Raw genomic sequence first — 23,874 nt, 5'->3', positions numbered from 1 at the left:
ATGTAGAATTCAAACCCATGATCTGTCATTTAACCCTGTTCATGTCCTGGTTAACATCCATTCATCTTAGATGGGGATAAAGAGAGGTTTCCATAAACCTTCATGGAGCAAAATCGGCCAGGCTTAAACCAAGTGAGTGTATTTAATACCAATATGTCAGATTAGATTTGCCCCCATGGTAGCCTTATTTACTCAGAGTAGACTCTGAGGTCCATGAATGGGATCAGTATTTCCTAGTGAAAACCTATTGTTTCTCACTGAGAATGTAAGAAATCTTTTTAGGTAGCAAAGGAAAGGACATTGAAAAAAATTAGTTGTACATTTATTTTAAAGCTTATTAGACACTACACATAACAAATGAAATGTATATTTAATAGATATTTTTACATAGGTCCTGGTTAGGCTAAAGCAATAAAGTGACTTAAAGAAAAATTCTAAGTCAGGTAAAAATACAGATGACCCATAAATATGGCAAAATTGTGAAAGTTGTCCTCAAATAACTGGATTTAGGAAAACCCTGAGGGGTAAATGGACTCCCTAGACTGTAAGTAGAATATAGTGAATATGTGCTTGTATTCATCTTTTCCAGGTCTATAACTATCAAAGGGTTTTTAAAGGGGCCAATGATCCCCAAAAGGTTAAGAACTGCTGATTTCAAGGGCATGAGTCAATATTAAAATACAGGTGCAATGTTACTCCTCGCAGCCATCCAAAATAATTCAACCTCCATGCAGACTGGCTACTGAATAAATTATTCTAGGAATCTCATGTATTCAAGTGTCTCTTCTTTCCTCATGGTCATCAAGATATGGCACTACTGTTCTGCAGAGAAAAGGACAGCTGTGGGGGGCATCGGAGTTGAGCCATCAACAGTACCGGGCAATGACTGATCAGACTTCAGGGCTCAGTGACTGAGTGTTTCAGGCATTTGAGGAATGAGGCTTTTTGTTACTGCACAGCTGCTAGTGTTCAAGGAAAGTAAAGCTAGTAGGATATGATGTAGAGAATTCCAATTGTGTTTGAAGAAGGTACAAAAGGAATTCCTGGCTGACTCTGCAAAGTTCTCAGTACTCTAGGAGTGGAGGGCAGTAAGCTTTCTTGAGCATAGAGAGAGAGCCTAACTTAAGATATCAAAACAGACCCAAAGTTCTATTCAGGTTAATGTGATGCTTTGTAATTCTTAACTTACCTTTATACAAAAAATATTTTTTTCCTTATGTGTATTCCAAAAAGTGTAATAAGGGCTAACATATTTGAGTGATTTTCTTGGATAAAAAAACAGAGAGTCTCCCACAAAAAGGGGCCATATTAGAGTTTAAAATGATCAATTGGTACATCCTTGTTTTTGGAGGGAATTAGAGTCACTTTCCTGCAATAGAAGGCTACGAGTACTTTGTTAGATTGACATCAAATGGATTCAGATGTGGTGCTTTATTCCTTTTCTTAAAAGGACAAATGTCCCTTGAATCGACAGAATATGGAAAACAAGCCTTATGAGGATCATTATCAAGTTTTCCAAGAAGTAGGAGGTATAGCACTTGAAATATTTTGCATCTGGGAGTGAGGGTAATTTTGTAGGTGGGTGGGACTGTATTCTATTTAAAAGATACTCTGGTATAATACTGAAAGAGTTCAGGGGTGGAAACTGGGTGAATATCTACTCAGGACATACAAAGAGCTAATGTATTATTAAAGCTAATGGGCCCCTACAAGGAAAGTTAATGGATATTAAGTTTGCTTAAATGAATTACATATTAACAAAGTCACAAGAAATCTACTATCTGCTAATTTAGATAATATCTGATCATTTCTGTTTTCCCATTATAGGGACATTATACCACAATAGTTTTAGTGATATGAAAATTATAAGCATGATGCCCATAATGACGCTTTATAATGAAGCAGATGAAATGAATTAATGAGAAACCCCTGTATTATGTAATGTTAAATTGAGCCAAGCTCATGAAGTTAAGAAAAGGTTGGAATGAGATGGTGTCTTAGAAGCAACTATTTTTAACTTTTCCCACTCCACCCGCCCCCCACCCCATTTTGCTCAGATGATTAAGACACATGCTAAGGATTTTATGGAGTTGAATGGTGAACCCTAAAGATATGTTCATGTTCTAACTTCTGGAATCTGTGACTGTAGCTGAATTTGGGGAAAAAAAAAAAAAAAAGGTCTTTACAGATTAAGGATCTGGAGATGAGGTCATTCTGGATTATATGGGTGAGCCCTACATCCAACGGCAAGTGTCCTCATAAGAGACACACAGAAGAGAGACCCACAGAGGAGAAGGCCATGTGAAGATGAAGGCAGAGAACGGACTGGTGAAGCCACAAGTTAAGGAGCTTCTGGGACCCCCAGAGCTGGAAAAGTCAATGAATAATGTACCCCTAGAACCTTTGTGGGAGAGGAGGTGTGGTCCTGCCAAAACCTCAGTTTTGGACTTCTGGCCTCCGGAGCTGTAAGGAAAGAAATTTCTGCTATTTTAAGCTGCCAAGTTTGTGATAATTTGCTATGGCAGCCCTAGGAAATTAATCCAAGGATTCACAAAGTTTCTTTCATGAGACATCCAGTCACTGCCATCCCAACCAAACTCTGGTAACATTTTCACTATGCGTACTCAAATATCACCTTGATTTTTCAGAAGCCAGATACAAAATGAGAAGCTGTTTTTTTTTTCTTTTCCCCTCGCTTTTTGATAAAAAGTAAGAAGCTGGCTACTTAGCCACAACCTTGGCATAAGAATGGATTTGTGCAGAAAAGTACTTTTTCCTCTTAAGCAGAAGGGTCCAGAGGAGAAGAGGGGGAGAACATATTCAGTCTACAGAGCCTGGTAAGGACAAAACCTCATTCACTACGATCTAGCTTTTATTGATGAAGCCATCAAGATTGTGGCAATGACCCCAAAGCATCGACTTTTCAACTCATTGCTATAATTTAAGATAAAACAGAAAAGGACATGCCATTTAAAACAAAATTCTGATGTAGAATGGGAATAAAATCCCTTCTATAAAAACTTTAGTACTTACAATGGGATTTAAAAAGGGGGGAAATTACCCTAGATTTTGCAATTGGCACAGAAATGCTGACAGTCTATATGCAACGAAATTAATTAATTAAGTCATGTGTTACAGCAGACTGAAATCATTTCAGTTTTACCTTTGGGTTCAATGTAGCATTTTCAAATCCTCATTGGCATTTTGTAATATGGCAGTACAGTGTTTCAGTAAAATAATCCTTTATTTTTCTACGAAAAATAAGAATTCTATGTATGTTATATAAAATGAATGCATTGAATAAATGGCTTCTGAAGAGTTTCTAGGTAATTGCATCTCTACCACTCTCGGAATAAGATACCAGGGTACTCACACTGTACTTCTAGATACCGCTGGGTCTGCAGGTTTCCAGTGACCGCAGGGTGTTCCACCTGGCAGATCACTGGGACCCCATCGTCCTCCTTGTGCACCTTCAGCATCAGCTGACTGGTCACCGTGTACATGTCTGACCACTCTTCCACCTCCGATTTCCCTGGGGAACAGAAAGTGTACCAAGAAACCAGAGTTGGGTGAATTTCCATCAGTTTGTGTTTATGTCCTCCCCTCTGTCCTCTAACCCAACATTGCTATTTTAACAAATATGATGGCAGTTAGCTGGGATGAGAGTAATCTATGGATAGTTACCTGATAAAACGATTATTTCTTTAATTCCCGACTTTTCAACTTGGCAGCATAGCATTTAAGATATATTTCAATTCCAAATAACATACACTACTTTTACTAAAATATATTATGTATGTTTCTTTTATCTTAACACCTCCCAGAAAAAGACAGCTGACTGTCTGCTGTCTGGCTGCTCAAGGTACTCAGGAGGAGAGAAAGAAAAATAGTTATCACCCCTACAACCATCTGAACTTGAAATATTGACTAGGCTGTCAGGCCATTTAGAAATTCTAGGACATCATCCAAATCCCCTAAGTAATTCAATAAGCAGTAGAGTTACAAACAACCCCCTTTGCCTACCCCCATCATCAACAATTAAGAAAGAAAGTAACTAAATGGATTTACATAATTGAAATTGTAATTGAAATGTTTAAACTCTGAGACTTTTGGAAGACCACAAAAATGCAGTGGCAGTGGACTAGAGCAAAGTAAGATACAGGGCTTGGGGCCAGATGGGAGACACGTCCAAGAACACCCAGAAAAGGAGTGAGGAGGCTTCCGGATGGAATGAATAGGCCAAGGCAGTCCCTTCCTGAACTCAGCACTCCCAGGAACATGGCAAATCATTAACTTTCTTTTAATGTTTTGTACTTATCGGTACACATTTAATGGCTGAATTCACTTAGACAGAAAAGCAGAGAGGAAATGAGAAACTCCTTCCTTCCAAAACCATACCTAGGAAATAGGAGATTAAAACAGAACAAGCTTTTTGAAACTTAAGCTGTTATATATAGATTTATCTGCTTCCAGATATAGATTTCTATATCCTCTTTCTAAAAGGGCTGATTCTTTTCTTTCTTATGCTCTTTATTTATTTAACAAGCACATATACAGCACTTACTTTGGCCCAAGTATTAGCTAAATACTTTACAACTATTCACTCATTTCATCTTCATAAAAATGCCATAAAGTATGTAATATGATTGTCCCCATTTTAGAGGAAACTGAAGCACACCACTAGCATTTCTGTCATTTAAGTGGAAGAGTTCAGCCCTATGACCTTTGTGCAGTGTGTTACCTGCAGAGCAACTTTGAAAAGGAAGAAATTTGAATGCAGAAATACAAGTGGAACTTAAGATAACTGGCAAAAAATGGACAAAGAGGGTATATGCTGTCTTCTTTATCTGATCCAACACCTAAGATAGCAGGTATTTGAGGATCCAGGACTCAAACCCGGGATGACCAGTACTGAAGCAGACAATCAGAACGGGGCTAAAGGAGCTGCCTTGTACTGTCATCACAAAATCATAGACAGTGCAACAGGCTGGTGAATTGGGCAACTGAATCACAGGTTTCACAAGAAAGGGGGTCCCTGTAAATCCACAATTAAGATGAAATTCTTAGTCCACTTAGTGTAGCCACTCTTGTAGGAAAGCATATAGTCAACACAGTTGATAGTGTAACAGATGTCAGAATGACTTGCAATTTACCATATGAAAGTTTGTTAAACATTTTTTTAAATGTATACCCTGAAAATTTGGGGTTCTGATCCCCTCTAGGTCTCTGCAAAAGATAGGGTAAAAGCAATGAGAATAGAAGGTACAGACAGAGACAGCTTGAGCTCAACAGACAGTCCTCGCCAAAGTTTCTCCCGGCATAAAGAGTTCTAGTCCACAGTTTTAGTTCTTTCTGGGCATGTGAGTAGAGCAACAGATATTACCATGAACCCTCAAACAGCAGAATGAGGACATGGATTAGGACAATAAAATGCTGTTATGCTTTGGCCTCAAACATATTTAGTAACTGATTATAAACAATATCTGAATGAATAGTTTTGTTTCACGGGCATCTTTTATATTTGTTCTTGATTTTCACAAAGGCCTGCCTGCCAGAATCAACTAACTGCTTCAGTATGTGGCAATCTGCAGCTCACCTTTTAGCTCCGTGTTCCCTTTGAACCACCTGATAGTCGTGGCTGGTTTGCTGGCCATAGCAGTGCAGTTGACTTCAATCTCCTCACCTTCTACCGCAGTGTCTTTCTGGATATCGATCATCAGATTACGTGGTGGGACTACAAATTAAACATAGGTGCTTTATAAACACAGAATGCATTTTGTATTGTTACTATAACATTCCTGACTGGAATTTAAAACAAATCACAGTAAGAGGGAAAAAAGAAATACAAAGTCATATCAAATAAGGTGAATTATGCAAAATCAGTTAATTTAGAATTTCTATCCTAAATTTATGTTATAAAATAACCAGTGTGGCTGGGCGCAGTGGCTCAGGCCTGTAATCCCAGCACTTTGGGAGGCCGAGGTGGGCAGATCACCTGGGGTCAGGAGTTCAAGACCAGCCTGACCAACATGGAGAAACCCCGTCACTACTAAAAATACAAAATTAGCTGGGCGTGGTGGTGCATGCCTGTAATCCCAGCTACTCGGGAGGCTGAGGCAGGAGAATCACTTGAACCTGGGAGGCGGAGGTTGCGGTGAGCCGAGATTCTATCATTGCACTTCAGCAGCAAGAGGGAAACTCTGTCTCAAAAACAGTAAAAAATAAAATAACCAGTGTCTCACTCCTAAGTTATCACTGAGCACATTATAACAATATAGATATTAGTTGCCAGTCATTCAAAAATTAACCAGAAAGTGGGTATAAAAGAGGAGTACATACTATTGAAATGATCATCCTTATCAGGAAACTCCCAAAAGCAGTATTCCTGCGTGAACTCAACTCTTGAATTTCAATCTTCAAATGAAAGATTCCAAAGTTAACCAGCAAAGATAAAAATCTCTAAGTCCCTTAAAAGAATCACTCACCATAAAATGCACAGGAAAACTGTGTCTCATACCAGTTCCATGTAATTAAAATGATTCATAGAGATCCAGAATATAATCACAACCTCTGCTGGATAATGTAGTAATAAAATCCTTTGGATATGAAGATAGAGTAATATAAGAAATGCCAATTCGTTTGCAGCAATTTTCCAGATTCTGAATTCCAGTGCTCCAGATTTTGGAAACCAAAGATGAAAGAGACTCTTAAGTGCTTATAAGTAGATTTACATATCAGAATTAAACCACTCTTTTGTAGGCATATCAAAATATATGTGATAAAATAGTCAAAGTAACAGATTTGGGAGTGAAATACTATCAAATCAAAAGTATATAGTGTGATGGTAATGATGATGATGATGATGATAAAATATGTTATCTTTTATGAAACTGAGTTGACAGTAAAACTTCATGTGCAACCTTACCTCAGGACTGAGCCTCTTGAAATAAAAACCAGTAGGAATACTGAATTCAGTACAGTGAATCTAAGAATATGTGTCCTGACCACCATGAATAAGCAAAGACAGTTCTGAGACTTATGATTAATAAGTTTCTCAACTCAGAAGAGAAACAAGAAATTAAATATGTATAAACATGCCATCCTGAGGATCAAGTTGAATAATAAATCTCTGATACTACTTCAATAAATTATGGGATTAAACCATGTATTTGGGATTTCCAACTGTTCTAGTCCACAATGTGAAAATTCTGCCCACAGGAAGACTTTTACACTGAATTGGAACAGTTGAAAATTCCTATAGAGAATGATAGAAAAGTAAAAGTAAAATGATTTGTTGCACATATTTCCTTAGCAAGATAGTGTTTGGTGGTGTTGGTGGTGGGGGGTGTAATAAGTAGAGCGAAAGCATTCCTTTTGTTTCCTAAGTACAAGGAAAACAATATATTTGCTCAACTGGATGTGTTGCTAATATGATATGGCCCAAATGAGTAGTTAAACATGGCAAAGAACAACACTAGTTTACATTTTAAGAAAAAATAAACAAAAAGAGATATAATTTAACATCTAATTTAGAGTTGCACATCTGCTAGCATTTTATGAGACACAGAAAGGCTGTAACAAAAGAAATGGAATGACTTCAACTAGCAGTATCCTTAACATAGTTTATCCATGCTAGATGATAGTCAGGTAGGTTACAGATTTTCAGCACATGTACCTAGACAGTTGATAGGGGATACATGGAGAGACTAGATGTTTAGGACTAATAAATACTACTTTATTCTGAGTGCAGTATATTTTTTTACATGCTAATTGTTAGAAGAAATGTCAGAGAAAACGCCTAAAGAAAATAAGACCTTAAAAAGTGGTATAAGAAAAAATGAAAAGAAAACAATTAAGGTGTAACAAATATAGGAGTGTCTTCTCAACAAATGAAGAAATGAAAGTAAAATAAAAAAAAAAAAAGATACCTTTCAAGGTTCAGGAAAAAATAAAAATAAGAGCAACGAAAATAATTTTTCATGTTGACATAGGCAGTGGTTCCTAATGAGAGCTGTAATGGAGTAACGTAACTGATGGGCTAGGCCATTAGGAAGGTGGCTCTCTGACATGACAACAGGGCAAATGGCTAAAGCCACTGGCAACCTTGGAAATCCCTAGGGAACGGGGCAGATCAGATCCCATTTTATCTGTATGACTTTGGGAGAAACACTTTGATGGTCACTCTGTGGAAACACGGGAATCTTCCTAATGCAACAGATCCGGCAGTTATTAAAAGACTCCTTTATGTCTCTCTGTTGAGTCTTAGTGGAATTTAGCCACAAACATACTCTGTCAGATAGTTCTGGCCTGTGTTCCTGGATATCTTTCCTTCATTCTCTCGGTTTTCATGCTGGGCTTGGAAACCCCTTATCTCTGCTTACCCCAAGCTTCTCCTAACCTCCACTGTCTGTTCATCTTCAATGGTATTTCTCGGTGGGAGGTCTTTATTGCCCCTATTTGGTTCATAAAGATGATGGTATGTTCCTTCCAATTATCAATAATGTCTGCTGGTTCAAAGTAAGGGAATGATAAGGTACAGATAAGAATTGAGAAAAATTCACCAATGTTTCCTCCAAATTTCGTTTGGAGGCTAAAAGCCTGACAGGCAGCTAGGTCCTCACCTGGATTATTTATTGTTTGGCATTATCCAAACAATTGCAACAGATATTCTATAACTAAATTCTGCAACTCTTCAGAGTGAGTCCTGAACCAGTGCTAGTTCCTAGAATTATATGCCCAAAGAGCTGACATCATCTTCAGCTTTATGGCTAAGGTAAAAATGTAGAAAACTTCAAAAGCATTAGAAAATGTGCCCAGTGTTGTGATGACTCACGCCTGTAATCCCAGCACTCTGGAAGGCAGAGGTGGGTGGATCACCTGAGGTCAGGAGTTCGACACCAGCCTGGCCAACATGGTAAAACCTTGTCTCTACCAAAATTACAAAAATTAGCCAGGTGAGGTGGCAGGTTCTTGTAGTCCCAGCTATTCAGGAGGCTGATGCTGGAGAATTACTTGAATGCGGGAGGTGGAGGTTGCAGTGAGCTGAGATCACACCACTGAACTCCAGCCTGGGCAACAAAGTGAGACTCTGTCCAAAAAAAAAAAAAAAAAAAAAAGTGCCCAGTGTGGAATAATACAGGACTTATTTATTGTTGAAATCACCATTCTGTGAAATACTGATTTTTTTTCCAAGCCCATAAATAGTTTTCTCAAGATTGTGACCAATATTTCCAATCTTTGCTAAGGTTAGAAGAAGAAATAGGCATGTATACTGTGAGGTGTTTAGTTTATAAAATAAAATCTGATAATGTGAATCATAATAGTTTATTGATATGTTATAAAGTTGACTTTCCTCAGCTTTTTTTTTTTTTTTAAGAGCAAGAAAGCTTTAAAAAATATAAATGAGGTAATTTAAATCTGTTTTTCTGAAATAAAGGGTTGGACAAGAAAAATCTTAAAATTTATTTTGGTCTATAATTCTATCCTGTTTTTCCTTTAACTTCATAATGTCTACTCTAACACAAAAGGTTAGTAAAGTATAAAAATCCATTTGTAAGAAAAATGAATTAAAACTGCCGCTAACCAGAGAATATACTTACACATGGTCCACTAAAGAGGCACATTTAGTAATAACTGCCTGCAGCCATTAATGAAAATAACCAAAGATATTTCTAAGGAGGGGCATATAGATGAAAACCTGAATGAAAATTACATAGAGGGAAATATTATAAAACAGCAATGAAATGTCAAGGTTCTTCTTAGCTAACCTCAAATCTATAAGAGTGCTAATTATAAACATTACGCCTACAACATTTAACAAAAATCAGCAATATCAAGATGAGTCACATTAATTACAACAAAAGAGGAGTCTTAAAGCTGATCAGTATGTGAAATCCCACTCTAAGACCCTTTCAAATAATTAGGTTCTCCTGTTCCTGGAATCTTAAAAATGAACACTAATCTTAGAAGGACAGGACTGTGATAATATTGGCTACTATTATCAGTAACTATATTAATCTTAAAGAAGTGTATTATCTGTCTCATTCATCTCTTCTCATGAATAGTAGTATAAAGAGAGTTCTACAGTATGTTCTGGAGAAAGAAACAAAATCATCACAAGTGGAAGGAATCAATGAATATCCTTAAAGGCACCAAATGCATGCAAAATATCATAGGAGAGTCTTCAGAGTTTACATGGATAAAATCATAAGCATAATAGTAACTACAGAATAGCATAGACAACATTAACAAATACTCATCTCTGTATCTTATAATTATGCTGAAGTTTTTACGGAATGCATCAAATAACTAATAGACATATGCACTAAAATGAGCATCTTCAACCTATCAAGAAATTTGACAGCTGTGTTAAGTACACATGGTGTCCTTTTCAGAGAACTGCAGATAGCAACGAAGATGCTAATGTCATTCTTCATTCATTATAATATCTGAAAACTCTAAACCTTATGAGAAAGGTTTGAATATACTAGTATCAGTGGAAATTGTCAGATTTTGGAAAATGAAAGACTCAAACACTGATGACAACAATTTTACTCTGTCAAGGAATCTTAGAGTAAATTAAATGGAAAGAATATTAAATGAATGCATAATATCTGCAGAAAGAACATCTACTACTTTTTATACTTGAAAGTGCTACTTTCAAGTATATTTAAGTTAATGATTCTATAAAATACAAGTAGGAACATATTACTACTAGAATAATCAGACCTCAAAAAAGATTACAGGCATAATGCCTCTCAAAATTCTAGTGCTGGCACACTGGCTCCCAAGCACAAGGTATATTCAAAGCCAAACTGATCCAAAGCAGTGGTTTTGAGAACAAATGTACCAGGCACTAGAAAATGACAGGCAGTAGTAGCTTCTTGCCAATGGCCAGATATACTCCTGAAAACAAAAGATGTGCGCCTTTAAGAAAAAAAAAAATCTTAAAACAAAAGTATTCGGTATTTAACTAAAGACAACATAGACCGGAAGACACAAAGGTTGTAATTGTACGACAAAGTTGTAAGGTCTATTCCAAATTCTAAGATTCTTGATTCTTACTGAGTGCTTTGTAACCTGGGCAAGATGTCTAACCTGTCATTATGATTTCACTCCTGCAAAAACAACATATAAATACAAAAAGGTATATGTAGTAAAATACTCTGAAAGTTAAAAATACCATAAATAGATTTTATTTTATGATTGTCACTTTTGTGGAAATTCCATAAATGATGTTGAGTCAAAGGATGAATGAGTAGATGGTCAATTTGAAGTTTATATTGCTAATGACTTACTCCAATAAGCAAAGAGAGTTTTCAAATACTCTGATACAAGCAAATAGACAGAAAACTTCAAATTTATGCTTGTGAATTTGATATATCTGCAAAATACCAAAATAGTCATCCCAGCAAAACCTTCCATGCTTACTATTTCTACAGGTCTAATCTGGGTAAAGACCATAATAGTGGCAAATACGACTACCTGAAAGCCATCTACCATTAAACACAAACCAGATTAGAAATTATATGGACAGATTTTAAACACAACTTTATCAGTACTCCTCTTATCAAGAACATATATATGAGCATTAGGGATATGTTTTAGCTTAATGAATAAAAAAATTTTCCCTTCTACAGCTGTGTTTAAATAAAGTAATGAGGCAGCAGCTCAATATGTACATCCATAAATACATATATGTGCACACATACCAAGAAAAAATGTCCTTCATATTTATCTTTCCTCTTTAATCTTGGTATCATTACACTGAAAAGCTGCAGTCTGCCGCCTCAAATAGACTTTGATTCATCATCTTCCCGAAGGTGTAAATCAGATATCTTGCCTCATGCTATGGTGTATGTCCTTGAAAATTCAGTTTCAAGAAAATCCAAATCAGCTGGTGTTATGCACTAGAATAAGTTTGTCTAAAGGTGACTAATTCAGACCACCTTCAACACGGAAATATCAGCTGACTATATTAAAATATAAACATGGAAACCCGACTACTGGGATTTTGCTGAAACTCACAATCTGGTGATCATAAATGAAGACACTCAGCCTACTAGAGGTGTGCCTTAGCAGCCTGTCAACAGTTCTTTGCTTATTATCAGTTAAAGTGCTCTTAACTCTTTTATGTCCAATGACTGCAATTTGTGGCAAAATATATGTTCACGGGGCATAATTTTTTGCAGCATAATCTAGAGTATAGGCAATAAACAAGGCCATAAGTCAAGCCAATGAAAAGGAGATCAACAACATTAAAATGAGGATGTAACTCAGAAGGAAAATCATTACGTGGATTTCATAACTGAGCTCTGCCATGGGGTATAGATTTGGTAGCCCATCTCCCCTTCTCCTGCACAGAAGGAAGAAAAAAAATCCCGGTAGTTAAAAGCAATAACATTTCATGTGGTGAGTGATTCATTTGAGGGCTCTAAATTCTCTTGATCTTTGCTTCTGAAGCTTGAGGTTTGAAACCCAAGAGCAGGTGGAATCTGTAAAGACTGCTGATTGCCATTCCTTAGAGCATTTGGTAAAATAGGCTATTTTTAAAATTCAGCAAGATGGGCGGTGATTCTTCCTGAAACAAGTTTGAACAGGAGATTTCACCATTAACCCTTTCCTTGCTGCTGTAAGCTGTCTGCTAGTAAGGGCTATCCCCATTCCATTTCCCTGTGTAAGCGCCACATGCATTTCTTACCCAGGACTGTGATGGTCGTGTAACTTTCCTGTGGGGGGTCAGTATACAGCTGGCAAAAGTATCTTCCTTCATCAGAAATTGAGACATTTGTCAATGATACTTTGAGTTCACTGCTAGAAAAATTCAGCAACTGAAACCTGCTGTCCTTCAAAGCTGTGAAGCAAAATACAGTTAGTGATTGTTAGAAGGTAGACGGACAGTCTATTTTCCTTAAATATTTATTAAATCTTGCTGTATCTGGTACTTCTTGACTTACTATTTTAAGTGTTTGCGGTAACTTCATGTAGACAAATAACCCTGTCCAAAGGAAACTTACGCATGAGTGAGTGTGTATACACACACACACACACACACACACCCAGCTACACACACTTCTATCTTGGCACAATTCCAAATGCTGTCAGTTTTCAGCACCTTATTCATACATGTTTTCAGATTTTCTATCAGAGATAGAAGAAAAGAAAACAAAAGGGAAAAGCAGGTCATGCGTCCCCTGAAGCAATGAGTGCCTCCTAGCCTTTGGGTACTGAAAGTTCAGGGACTAGGGCCTACAGCCTTTTAAAATGCCTCAAAAATTCTAAGTAAGGCCTTCAAAAATAAGGGCTTCTAATTATAAAACAGAACTAAAAAAAGCCTTAATATTAATTACAAAAGCAAAATTAAAAATTATTTTAAAAACTTTATAATAAAATAATCTTAATAGCAAGATAAGCTTAATTAACTTGGATGCACCTTAACATATTTGATGTGATTTGAGGTGGAGCTGCCAAAAGTGGATGACCTAGGGCCTACGGAGGCCTTAAATTGGTCCTGCGGTTCCTAAGTACATTTGGCTTCACAGTATGAAGTTGATTAGGCATTAAGCAGGGAATCAGGATCACTGCAAAACTGATATATGTGGGCTTCTTACTTATTTCAAATGTTCTCTTTCAAAATCCTTTTTTAATTTTGGCAAACATTAGCTTAGTATATGACAAAAATTAACTTTAAGAATAAGAAGCTGGCTTATTTCCTTTTATTGTCTCTCATCCTCTTAAATGTTCCTTAGGTTTATCACCATTTTCCACAGGTCATGAATGACCCCGAGGTGTTGGGGAGGAAGGGGACAAGCAGCTGGGAAGGGACATGCTTCACTTTAGTTTGGCACCAATGCTCTCCAATAACAATTTTTTTTTCCAAAAGGTTTGATTCTTACCGTTACCAAGCCCTGACGGTCATATGAACCATTTCTATCATACACAAGTTAGTTGTGATTTTGTTTTTTGTGATGTTACATTTCGAAAGATTTCAGCATATGGACACTTCCATATGCCAAAAGCTATGAGGAGAGAAGACCTGGTTTTATGCTTATAGGCACGTATTATCTTGGAAACTTCAATCTTCAAACCAAAGGGATTACCTTTCAGAATGCTGTATTTTCTTTGCCTTGCCCTGTTGGAGTTGTTTGTGTCAGCCAAGTATTTGGGACTCAATTGCAATTCACCTTGAATTACTACAATCAATTTCTATTGCAAAGTAAGACTGCCTTACTTTTAAAAGGGGCCATTCAAGGTTTCTATTAAGTAGAAAGATTATGATTGCCTGTCTCTTCTTCCCTCTAAAGAATTGACTAAACTTTAAGCATCTAACATTAAATTTAAAAAAGGTGGCCTTAGCAATCTTTTTATCAAGACAACAGGTAGGAAAAAAAAAGTTGCCATCTACAACTATAGGGATGGAAACTTACGCCTGAAGTCCCTGAAATAAATGGTCTGCCTGTTGGGATTCAGTAGCTGAATCACAGAGTCGTCACTCTTATTGACTTGGCAGCTGATGGTCGCAACCTCTCCCTCGATCACTGTCACGTCTTTCGTAAACAGATTCTGTCCATCACCTTAAAGAAAAGGAAGAAAAGGTCAGGGGAAAATTTCCATCAATTAAAATGGGATCAATGGGATCTATTAAAGTGGGAAATAAGCATATTAGAAAATGAACACAAGTAACAACATTTAGCATGGCTCTAATACCTTTCTTCACAGTCTAGAAAACAAGTCTATTAATCCAAGATAGGTCTAGAGAAAAAAGGCAACTAAGCCTGGAATTGTCATACCCTCAAAAGCTGTGATGCAAAAGGTGTCAGCCTCTAGTACTTTGTACTAGTTGAGTACTATATTGAAGAGGTATTGGAAAGGTCAGTGTACTGGCTTTTGTGAATGCCGAAGCTCTCACAAATGGAGTAGGGAAGATAGATGTGGCCAACTTTAGCTTACCTGCCCTTGAGCTAAGCTATTTGGTCAGCCTCACAGAAACTCAAGGGGCCACTTTACAGAAGTAGGTAGGAGGGTTCAATAAGTAATCTCATCTTGTTAGTTGATATTGACAGTCCCAATGTATAGGCAGTTCATCGTGTGGGAGTGAGGCCTACCTGACTGTGACTCTTTGGGATCTCAAAAAATCCTGGAAAGGCTTATGGTTTGGAGTCGGTTGCTCTGCTCTCCGAAACTCACACCTTCATGACTCACCCAAAGCCCCAGGCATCTCTGAACTGACACCCCTATCTGCAGATCACCCCCACCCCCTGCCAGCCATTTAGAGAAAATCTCCCTCAGAACATGTCAAAAAGTTGGGGCTTTCAGATTCACTAATATATATGGCTTATCTCCAGATCTGCCTTAGTTTGTTGCTTCTAAGATCAGTGACGGCAGCCAGGACACCTCATAAATGCCCTAAATGATCGACAGCACAGGTAGGAGGAGAAGTGAGTTCAATTCAGAACCATAGGATGAAGTAATTGTCCAGTGTTCAATGTCGCACCAGCATAGTAGGGGATACAGAAGTATATGCTGTACTAGCCTTTAAGACGCTGCAATGTGGGAGAAAACCAATACCTTATCCCTACTTACAGAACAAAAAGTGTGATATAGGCAGCAGATGTAATGGAAAATAGGGAACGGGAGGGAGAGACTCCTTTTTAGTTGTGTGGCTTTTTAGCTGTGTGACCTCTGGAAAATTAATTAAAGTTCCTGAGCCAGTTTCCCATCTGAAAAATGGGGATAGTAATTAAAAACTCTCTCACAGGGCTGATTGGGGGAATGAAAAAGGGTAGTAAATACAGAGCATTTAGCACTGTGTCTAGTTTCTCATAAAACTGAATAAGCAGCGGCTGCTGCTGCTATCATCATCATCAACATCATCATCATCATCATCATCATCATCATTTCTCTAGACATCAAATCCAAAGATTTATTAAGCCATTATGCACTGGAAGTAGTGTGGATTCAAGAATAAAGGCTCCTGCTCTCAAGGACCTCCCAATGCAGCTATTTTACACCAACTCAGGGGCAGAAAATATTTGCTCTTTAAAAAAATGTTGCCACATAAAGAAACAAAGGTCAAAGATAAATACTCATCTAAAGAAAATTTGAGACAGTATAGAGATGCAATTAGAATGAATGGAGGGTTTCCACCTGCTATCATACTTCTGTTGTAGGATTCTTTTTTTTTCCCCCTGCTAGGACACACTGGGAAAGTGTGAGAGGGGTGGCTAAGATGGGTCTAAGGCAAATCCACCTAGAAATAGATCAGCCCCTGGCAGAGGATTAGAAGAGAGGAAACTACAAGGATAAGGAAAAAAAAATTATCAGGGCCACAGATAAACAAAAATTTCTGGCGCTTGAGGAGCAGACCAAAATGAAACCCAACCTCGAGCTCTGTGATCCAGGGAATTAACCCGGGTGTGAGAACGCAGGCCCACTGGGCTTGTAGTGAGTGAGAGGGTAAATTCCCCCAGCTTGATCCAGCAGTATTACAGAATAACAACAAAGAGAAAAGGTGATCAGAAAAAAAATGAACGGATGCTTATTTTTTCCTTAGTGGATTACTGTGACAAACAGAATTCAGAACCCAGCTGGAGAAAGCTTATTCCCAGATTGGAGAAAAGAACAAGGAGAAAATTCCTACCATAATCATGCAGGCTTTTCAAGGTGGTTTTGCTGGCCCTGGCAAAAGTGCGTATAGAAAGGCCACCACTCTTACAGCCTCAGGTAATGCAATCTACTAAGAAAATTAAGAAAAAATTAAATGGTGTGATTCAAGTGCTATAACTGTCTTATATCATAGGACTTTCTTTGAGGAGACTAGAATACCAAATGGGGTCTTACCGGGTTTGGGAGGGATTTCTTCTATCAAAGGAAGTATATTAGCAAAATAAATAATCTTCCGTTTACAAAAGGTACATGTGGAAAGGCCTGGTGACAGGCAGTAATCACGTCAACATAAATGAAGGCCTTACAAATCCTGACTACTATCTTGCAGCCAATGGGACTTAAGGCCAGTTGCAATTCAATTATGTTTTTAATAGAATAGTTTCTGTGGAAATAACTATATGCTTAATTTTAGCTCTTTATTGAAATCCTAAGGCTAGTATATTCTGAGTAGCATACCACATTCATATTAAGGTTACAAAACATGTATATAGGGATGGAAAAAGAGGTGTGTTGTCCATGACTTTGTCTTTTAAGTAATGACAACAATAAAACAGAATGAGGTTTTGTTTGTTTTCTAGAAAAGTCTGAACATTCTTAATTATCACTTACAATTAAGTACCATAAGGCCAGACCATTTTAATGTGTCACTACTGAGCAAATCATTCAGGTAAAATTTTTCCATCTGCAAATGTTTGCCCTTGCTGTGCTCTGACGTATAATGTGCTCTGCAAATCCATGGTGGTATCATCATCATGACTGTATTATTTTCTAAAATTGCTAAGGCTAACCTAAAATCCAGGTGTCTCAGAAAATGCCAATTCCTAGCTATGTTAACATGGTTATAATACTAACACTAAAAATTATAAGTGATAATGAAATATTTTGCTGAAAGATATCAAAGGGCCTTGGTTGATGGTGGTGGCCCAAGGATGTCATTCTGTAAAAATCACCAATAAATTATATGGGTCAGCTGGACGGCAGTTATGTTAAACAGAGTTCCACACTTTAAGGCGCCATAAGATGGCTGCAAAGGAATAATAATGACCTATTTATTTGAGGCAAAGGAAGTGAATGACAGTGATGAAAATACGGTATGTATGTCAGTACTCCAAACTGCCTGAAGCCTTTATGTAAAAATAATCTCAGCTCACATCCTCAAATATTTCTTCCAAACAGAAGGGTGCACTGTGACTTGATAAATTTCCCCTTGAAATAGATATCATGACAATTAGGTTGCTACAAAACACGATTTGATGTGTAGCAGAAGGGTACAAATAGGCAACTTTGGTGCCTTTCTTAATCCATTTTTAAAACCTTTCTGATATTTGAAAACTCAATTAGTAGATATAATGTCACAGCAGAAACAGCACATGTTCTGGGCAAAAGAAATCAAATAAGTACAATATACTGTAGCCATTAAATAAGGCTGTTAACAGCAAGATAATTTATTTTTAGGGTAGAACAATGTCTGGCATGTATAGACATTTTTGACTGCTAATCAGTGTATATGAGTGAGGTTTAGGAGAAAGAATCAAACTGGATTTTAATTTGTATAAGCAACTATATTTCCCATAACTCCCAGATTTGCCAGACAATTTCTAAAAATAAAACTATGGCATTGGAGAGTCCCATTCACTTACAAGCAAGCCCCCTGTAGTAAACTAGAGGTTGTTAGGACATTCATGACAATGAAGAGAGAAAGCTTATTGTCTAAAGAAAGATAAAATTTATTTTTATGATTACTAAATGACAAGACCATGACATTAATGACCATGACAGCAGAGTTGTTGGAGTGCGGAGGTACACAGGGCACATAAATCCCCTACAAATTCAATCTTCAATTAACATAGTTTACAGATTCTTTCCTAGAACCTCATTTTGCTATAAACTCCATTTCAGTGACATTACATAAAATACTTGCCCAGATTGGAATCTATTCAGTCAACAATATGGCCACCATAGGGAGGTGACAGGGCAAATATTAAATGAGACATGGGGAAGGGAACAAATGTTTAACCAGGGCTGGGCACTGTGCAGGATGTTTCACATACTTTTCTCTCTCAAAATCCTGGAGTTTTCAGTATCCCCACTTTAAAGATGAAAAACCTGAGACAGAGAGATTTAAATGAGCTGCCTGATGTCATTCAGCTAAGTGGCCAAGCTGGTGCTTGAACCTGGTTCTATTAGATTCTCCGGCCTATATAGCTTGCATTTTTTACCAGCCAGCATCAGGCTTTGATGCCACGGTTCATACTGGCTCTACCTTGGAAAATGTACTTGCTTTTAAAGAGGGTTATTTGCCTATGAGCAACTTCTGATTTTTTTTATTTCCATGTTTTATCCAGAACACAATTACACACTTTAAGATGAGAGAGAAACTGTCCTGAATGTAAAACACCTTGTTTACTACTGCTTCCTTCTTTCAGTGCTCGGCAATCTGCCCCTAGAGAAAGCCTTTCTTACCAGTGCCTGGTGGAGCTTTTGCCAGCACCACAAGCTCTCGCCCCCGCTGCCTGGCTGTTCATAGATAAAGCACTTCATTTACACCGGGGCAGTCTCTCTAGTCAGGACTATAATAAAAGGGCAAGTCACAGTTAAAACAGAATTGAGTTTATACTATGGCAACTATGTAAACTCTCACTGACATAGAGGAGGAGCACCGGCAACTCTTAACAGGGATGACAGTCTGCCCAGAGAAAGAGCAAATAAAGTTCCTTGACCTACTCCTTTAGTAGCAAAATCATATTAGGAAAACTAATCATATTAGGAAAACACTCTGTTCTATGCAAGGCTGAACCTAACATTAAATCAGCACAGTCATGTTGTCTAAATAGGAGTCAAACCAAAACTACAGATCGTTAAAAGAAAATCACCCTGCTGATGATCAACGTAAATTATTACTTTAAAAACTCTACTATAGTTCTTGAAATTTTACACAAATGAAAGGCTCAGGGTTATTCATTCCTACCCTCCTAGGTTTGAAATTTTCAAAGAAGCACATTTTGGAAACCTTATTTTCTGTAGATGTGTGAGCCCTCGCTGACTTGAAGCTTCAAATGGCTTGTCAATTATGCTCATTTCTGTTGGATACTATTTTTACAACCCTGTTCAGGATGTGCTCAACTTAGAAGAAGAACCTCTAATCCCTACCCGAAAAAAACCATCACTAGTAGAGGCACTGCAATTCCTGCTAACGTTTCTGAGAGCTAGTACAGAGTTGAGTACGTTTCAGGAGAAGAAAGAAAAAAATTAAGATTCTGCTGAAACCCAGAGAGAAAAATCTTTCTAACTGCATATGTTCCCCCAAGTCAACGTAAACACAGTGCTCACTACAAATCATTAACAAAGCTATTAAGATTTGATTTCTATCTAGGCAATTATTGTCAGCATATTTTGTACATTTCCTTTAAAAGACTCAATCCTATCTTTCAATTCATTAAACTGTTCCCTGCATTTACAGAGTTTTATATCAAATCAGAAACCTATTTGAATTAATAAGAATTACAGTAAAAGTAATTTGAAAATAAATTATTTGAAGTTCAAGCCACGAAAGCGTTTGATGAAAGAATTTAGTTCTATTTAAATATTACAGTAACATTTTTAGGAATCCAATGTGCAGACAAGAGACAGTGAGAATCAGTGTCCAAAGAGAGGGGCCCATCAACTGTGGATTTAAGGTTAAGAGTGTGACCTCTTCAACACAAATGTAATTCTTTATTTCCTAGACAGGCACATTTCAACCTGCATGAACACTTTAATATTTATCTAAAATCAAAAGCAATCAATCTGTCTGCTGTTTACAAAACTTCTCTTAACCTTTTTGATCCTCATCCATGTTTTGTTACACCAAACAGTAAGTCGAATATGTTGATTGTCTGCTCCAACGACTGTCTACTTACTGGTGAAAATAATTATGAATACGAACCATACAGATCACAAGCTTAGAGATAAACTAAACCAACTCAACAAGTAATGGAGTGGACAAGACTATGTGACATCGACCTAAACACTTCATCTGCATCACCGTGTTTTTTATAGAACCCTATGGAATCCAGAATCAATACAACTGAATAGAAAGAAACTTCTAGATCAACTCTCTAACTTTAGACCCAGGGAGTAGATACACCTGAAATCATATGGCAAGCGTGAGGCCCAGCCACAAGTAGATGCCAGACCTCCTGACCAAGTCATCAAGATATTTCTTTTTTTTTTTGAGACGAGTTTTGCTCGTTACCCAGGCTGGAGTACAATGGCGCGATCTTGGCTCACTGCAACCTCTGCCTCCTGGGTTCAGGCAATTCTCCTGTCTCAGCCTCCTGAGTAACTGGGGTTACAGGCACGCGCCACCATGCTCAGCTAATTTTTTGTATTTTTAGTAGAGACGGGGTTTCACCATGTTGACCAGGATGGTCTCAATCTTCTTGACCTTGTGATCCACCCGCCTTGGCCTCTCAAAGTGCTGGGATTACAGGCGTGAGCCACCGCGCCCGGCCCAAGATATTTCTATTACTCGCTCTTTCTAAATAATACCTTTGATTTATTGCTAATTACAAAACCAATATATGCTCAAAGGTTTCTGTTGTTGTTTTGAAAGCTTTATTTTATGTAGTATCTCTGTAACACTGTATTCCATGGCATGGAGATGGTCAGGATCTCAAAAGAATCTTCTGCTATATAATTACTGATGTGTCACTTGAGCTTATAAAAGGAAAAAATATTTTATTTAATCTTTTATAATCAGTAAAAGGTGAGGCAAATTTTTGAATGGCAAGTTAAAGAGTAATCCTCCTCCATGCTGGTTTTTTCTTCAGTTAAAATTGTTGATTTCCCCAGAATACAAAACAAAAAATATCATCTGACACAACATTAAGCTATTCATGAATATTCTGTATATATATTCTTGTTTAGTTGACTAATGGCAAATTAACCTTCTCTATTTTTGCTTAAACACATACTATAGGTATGTTTGATTAGCATTGAATTCCAAAAGCTGATTACTATGCATACTTTGATTATGTAATTACATAATAGAGTATAATGGCTCCTTTGGAGTCATTATGATCTATGTGGCAAATATGTTTCAGTTTTGCTGTAGTTTAAATACACGTTGAAATGACAGCTCATAACAAGGTTCCACTTTTCAGTCTTATTGGGCATTTTCCCATTCATCCTAACATCTCCTTGACATCAATTAAGGTCTATTGTGTCAAGCTGCACATACTTTTGAGAAATTCCTTTTGTTTTCTTGGCATTCAAAAAAGGACATTAATTTTAAAAGCTGTATTAAGCAAAAGGCTTGGTTTAAAAAAAAAAAAAAGGCTGAAATTCCATCCTTCATCCACCCTTTGAAAGGTCTGCAGGGAATCACATCTAGTTCATTAATCACTGCTCAGACAACCACAAGGGGGTTAAAGACGGAATTTCACCTTTAACTCCAAAATGCACATGAAGGGAGAAGAGCCAAGAATACTGATGCTTAGGGTGGTGGCTCACCACAATGCATTCCACTCAGGGTCTAACTCAACACCAACCACACCATGTAACACAAAGGCCCATTTTCTCAAACCTCATGTCTTCTAGTGTTCCTTATATTCTGAAGTTCCTTTGGGGAGAGGCAGCTCTGAAATAGCACAGCAAAGCTTCTCTTTCAGAGTCCCCAGACTGGGTTTTCCACAGGTCTAAGGCCAAGAAAATTTACCTAGGGAATAGATTTTCGACAACTCCACCTTCAACTTACACACTAGAAAATAGTCAGGTTTTTAAAAAGTTATTGGAAAGAATTATGTAAATTAGGAAAAAAGTTATTGGAAGGAATTAGGTAAAATTTCTTTTGTCCCCATGAAATTTCTTTAACGTCAGTTTGCAAGTAATTTCTGCTTTTCTCTCCCAAGAGAATGATCTCTTACACCATGCCAAACCAAAAGTGACCAGGGTCTTGACTTTAATACGCGTCAAACCATTTCTACCTTTGTGTGTATTGGTTTTTGACATTAAGGCTGAAGAACGGAGGTCAAGTACAGTCCAACTTGGATTTACATACAGGATGGTATCTCTTTTGTAAGAGAAAACATTGATTAGAGGGTGAAAACTCTTTTCATGGAAGACTGTGACAAAAGAAAGTAGTTATAGCTTCCCTGCCTGTGCTACTTCAATTTCAACCATCACATTAGCTGCCTTCTCTTTAAAAGACTCTAAGCTAAATACAACTTTTTAATCAGGGCCCACATCACTAAGAGGGCCAAGCAATTATGATGCTTAAGGTCTGAGCTGTCTGATCCCATAAAAGGAAGAGGTGCAATTCCCTCTGCAGAATGTTTATGCAGAGTGACACTCATCCACTAAACTTGAAGAACTGAATTAGCTTTTCCATTAAAATTCACTTATCAAAGAAGCTAACGGCAATAAAAGAAACAGGAATATAAAAATAAACCATGAAAGATAATAATAATCATTGAATCCTTTTGCTTTTCACACTGGAAGGTGAAAACCCTAGACTTTTTTTCTCTTACTCCTTTTCATAGCTGGATAGGTTGCATGGCCTTTTCATTCATAAGCAAGACAGAATCTTTTTTTTGGAGAGAAGATAGCCTAACCCTGAAGAAAAACTCCCACCAGTGGACAGGTTTTATGACAATTAAAAGAGAGAGAGAAAAAGTCGGGCCCCCAAAGTTGAAAAGCCACTGCTTCATTTGTTTGTGAGATGGCATTGAAATCACCTTGTGGAAGAGTCATTTTAAGTCTGCTAAATCTGCTTAGAGGCTCTTGGGAGAAAGGGGGCTCTTAAAAAAAAATTAAAAAAGAACTGCAGCCATCCAACGTGGACTTTGGAGAAGAACAATCTGAAGCAGAGGCTTCTTATAAAACTAACTGTGTTAGCAAAGCAAGCAGCTCCTTCTCAATGCATTTGATTCTGTGATGCTCGTTTGTGGCAAAAAAGAGAGAAAGAAATAATAAAAGAATAGTTTTAGATCGAGGTGCTTCAGTAGCAAATTCAAAGCTGGGTGGTATTCCAGCATTTCAAAACATATGAAGTTTCTTTTAGACAAAATGGAGTTGTGCTGAAGGCCAACTGTTGATCTTCTGTATCAACCACTTTGCTAATAAACTAATAAAATGATATTATATTGTAGGAAATATTAAATGACTGCTTTCTAGAGTGAAAACTCATTGTACAAAATTCTGCTGTTGACAAGCATGGGCTATTGAGAA

At 37.4% G+C, this 23,874-nt stretch overlaps 1 protein-coding gene across 10 annotated transcripts in view; it reads right to left on the bottom strand.

Annotated features, from left to right (window-relative positions):
* Positions 1-23,874, bottom strand: part of CADM1 (cell adhesion molecule 1) — a 337,698-nt gene that overhangs the window by 60,891 nt on the left and 252,933 nt on the right. For all 10 annotated transcript variants that reach the window (XM_032285454.1, XM_032285458.1, XM_032285462.1 and 7 more), the window contains exons 2-5: positions 14,427-14,573; positions 12,701-12,853; positions 5,597-5,734; positions 3,374-3,532 (exon numbers count right to left, since the gene is read on the bottom strand). In XM_032285454.1, the coding sequence (XP_032141345.1) occupies positions 3,374-3,532; positions 5,597-5,734; positions 12,701-12,853; positions 14,427-14,573 (597 nt within the window). The remainder of the gene's footprint in view (positions 1-3,373; positions 3,533-5,596; positions 5,735-12,700; positions 12,854-14,426; positions 14,574-23,874) is intronic.

This window comes from Sapajus apella, unplaced genomic scaffold (assembly GCF_009761245.1).
Source record: "Sapajus apella isolate SASKATOON/1434 unplaced genomic scaffold, GSC_monkey_1.0 scaffold16, whole genome shotgun sequence".
Taxonomy (NCBI): domain Eukaryota; kingdom Metazoa; phylum Chordata; class Mammalia; order Primates; family Cebidae; genus Sapajus; species Sapajus apella.
Note: the sequence above shows the minus strand (reverse complement) of the source record. Positions and strands in the feature narration are given on the sequence as shown.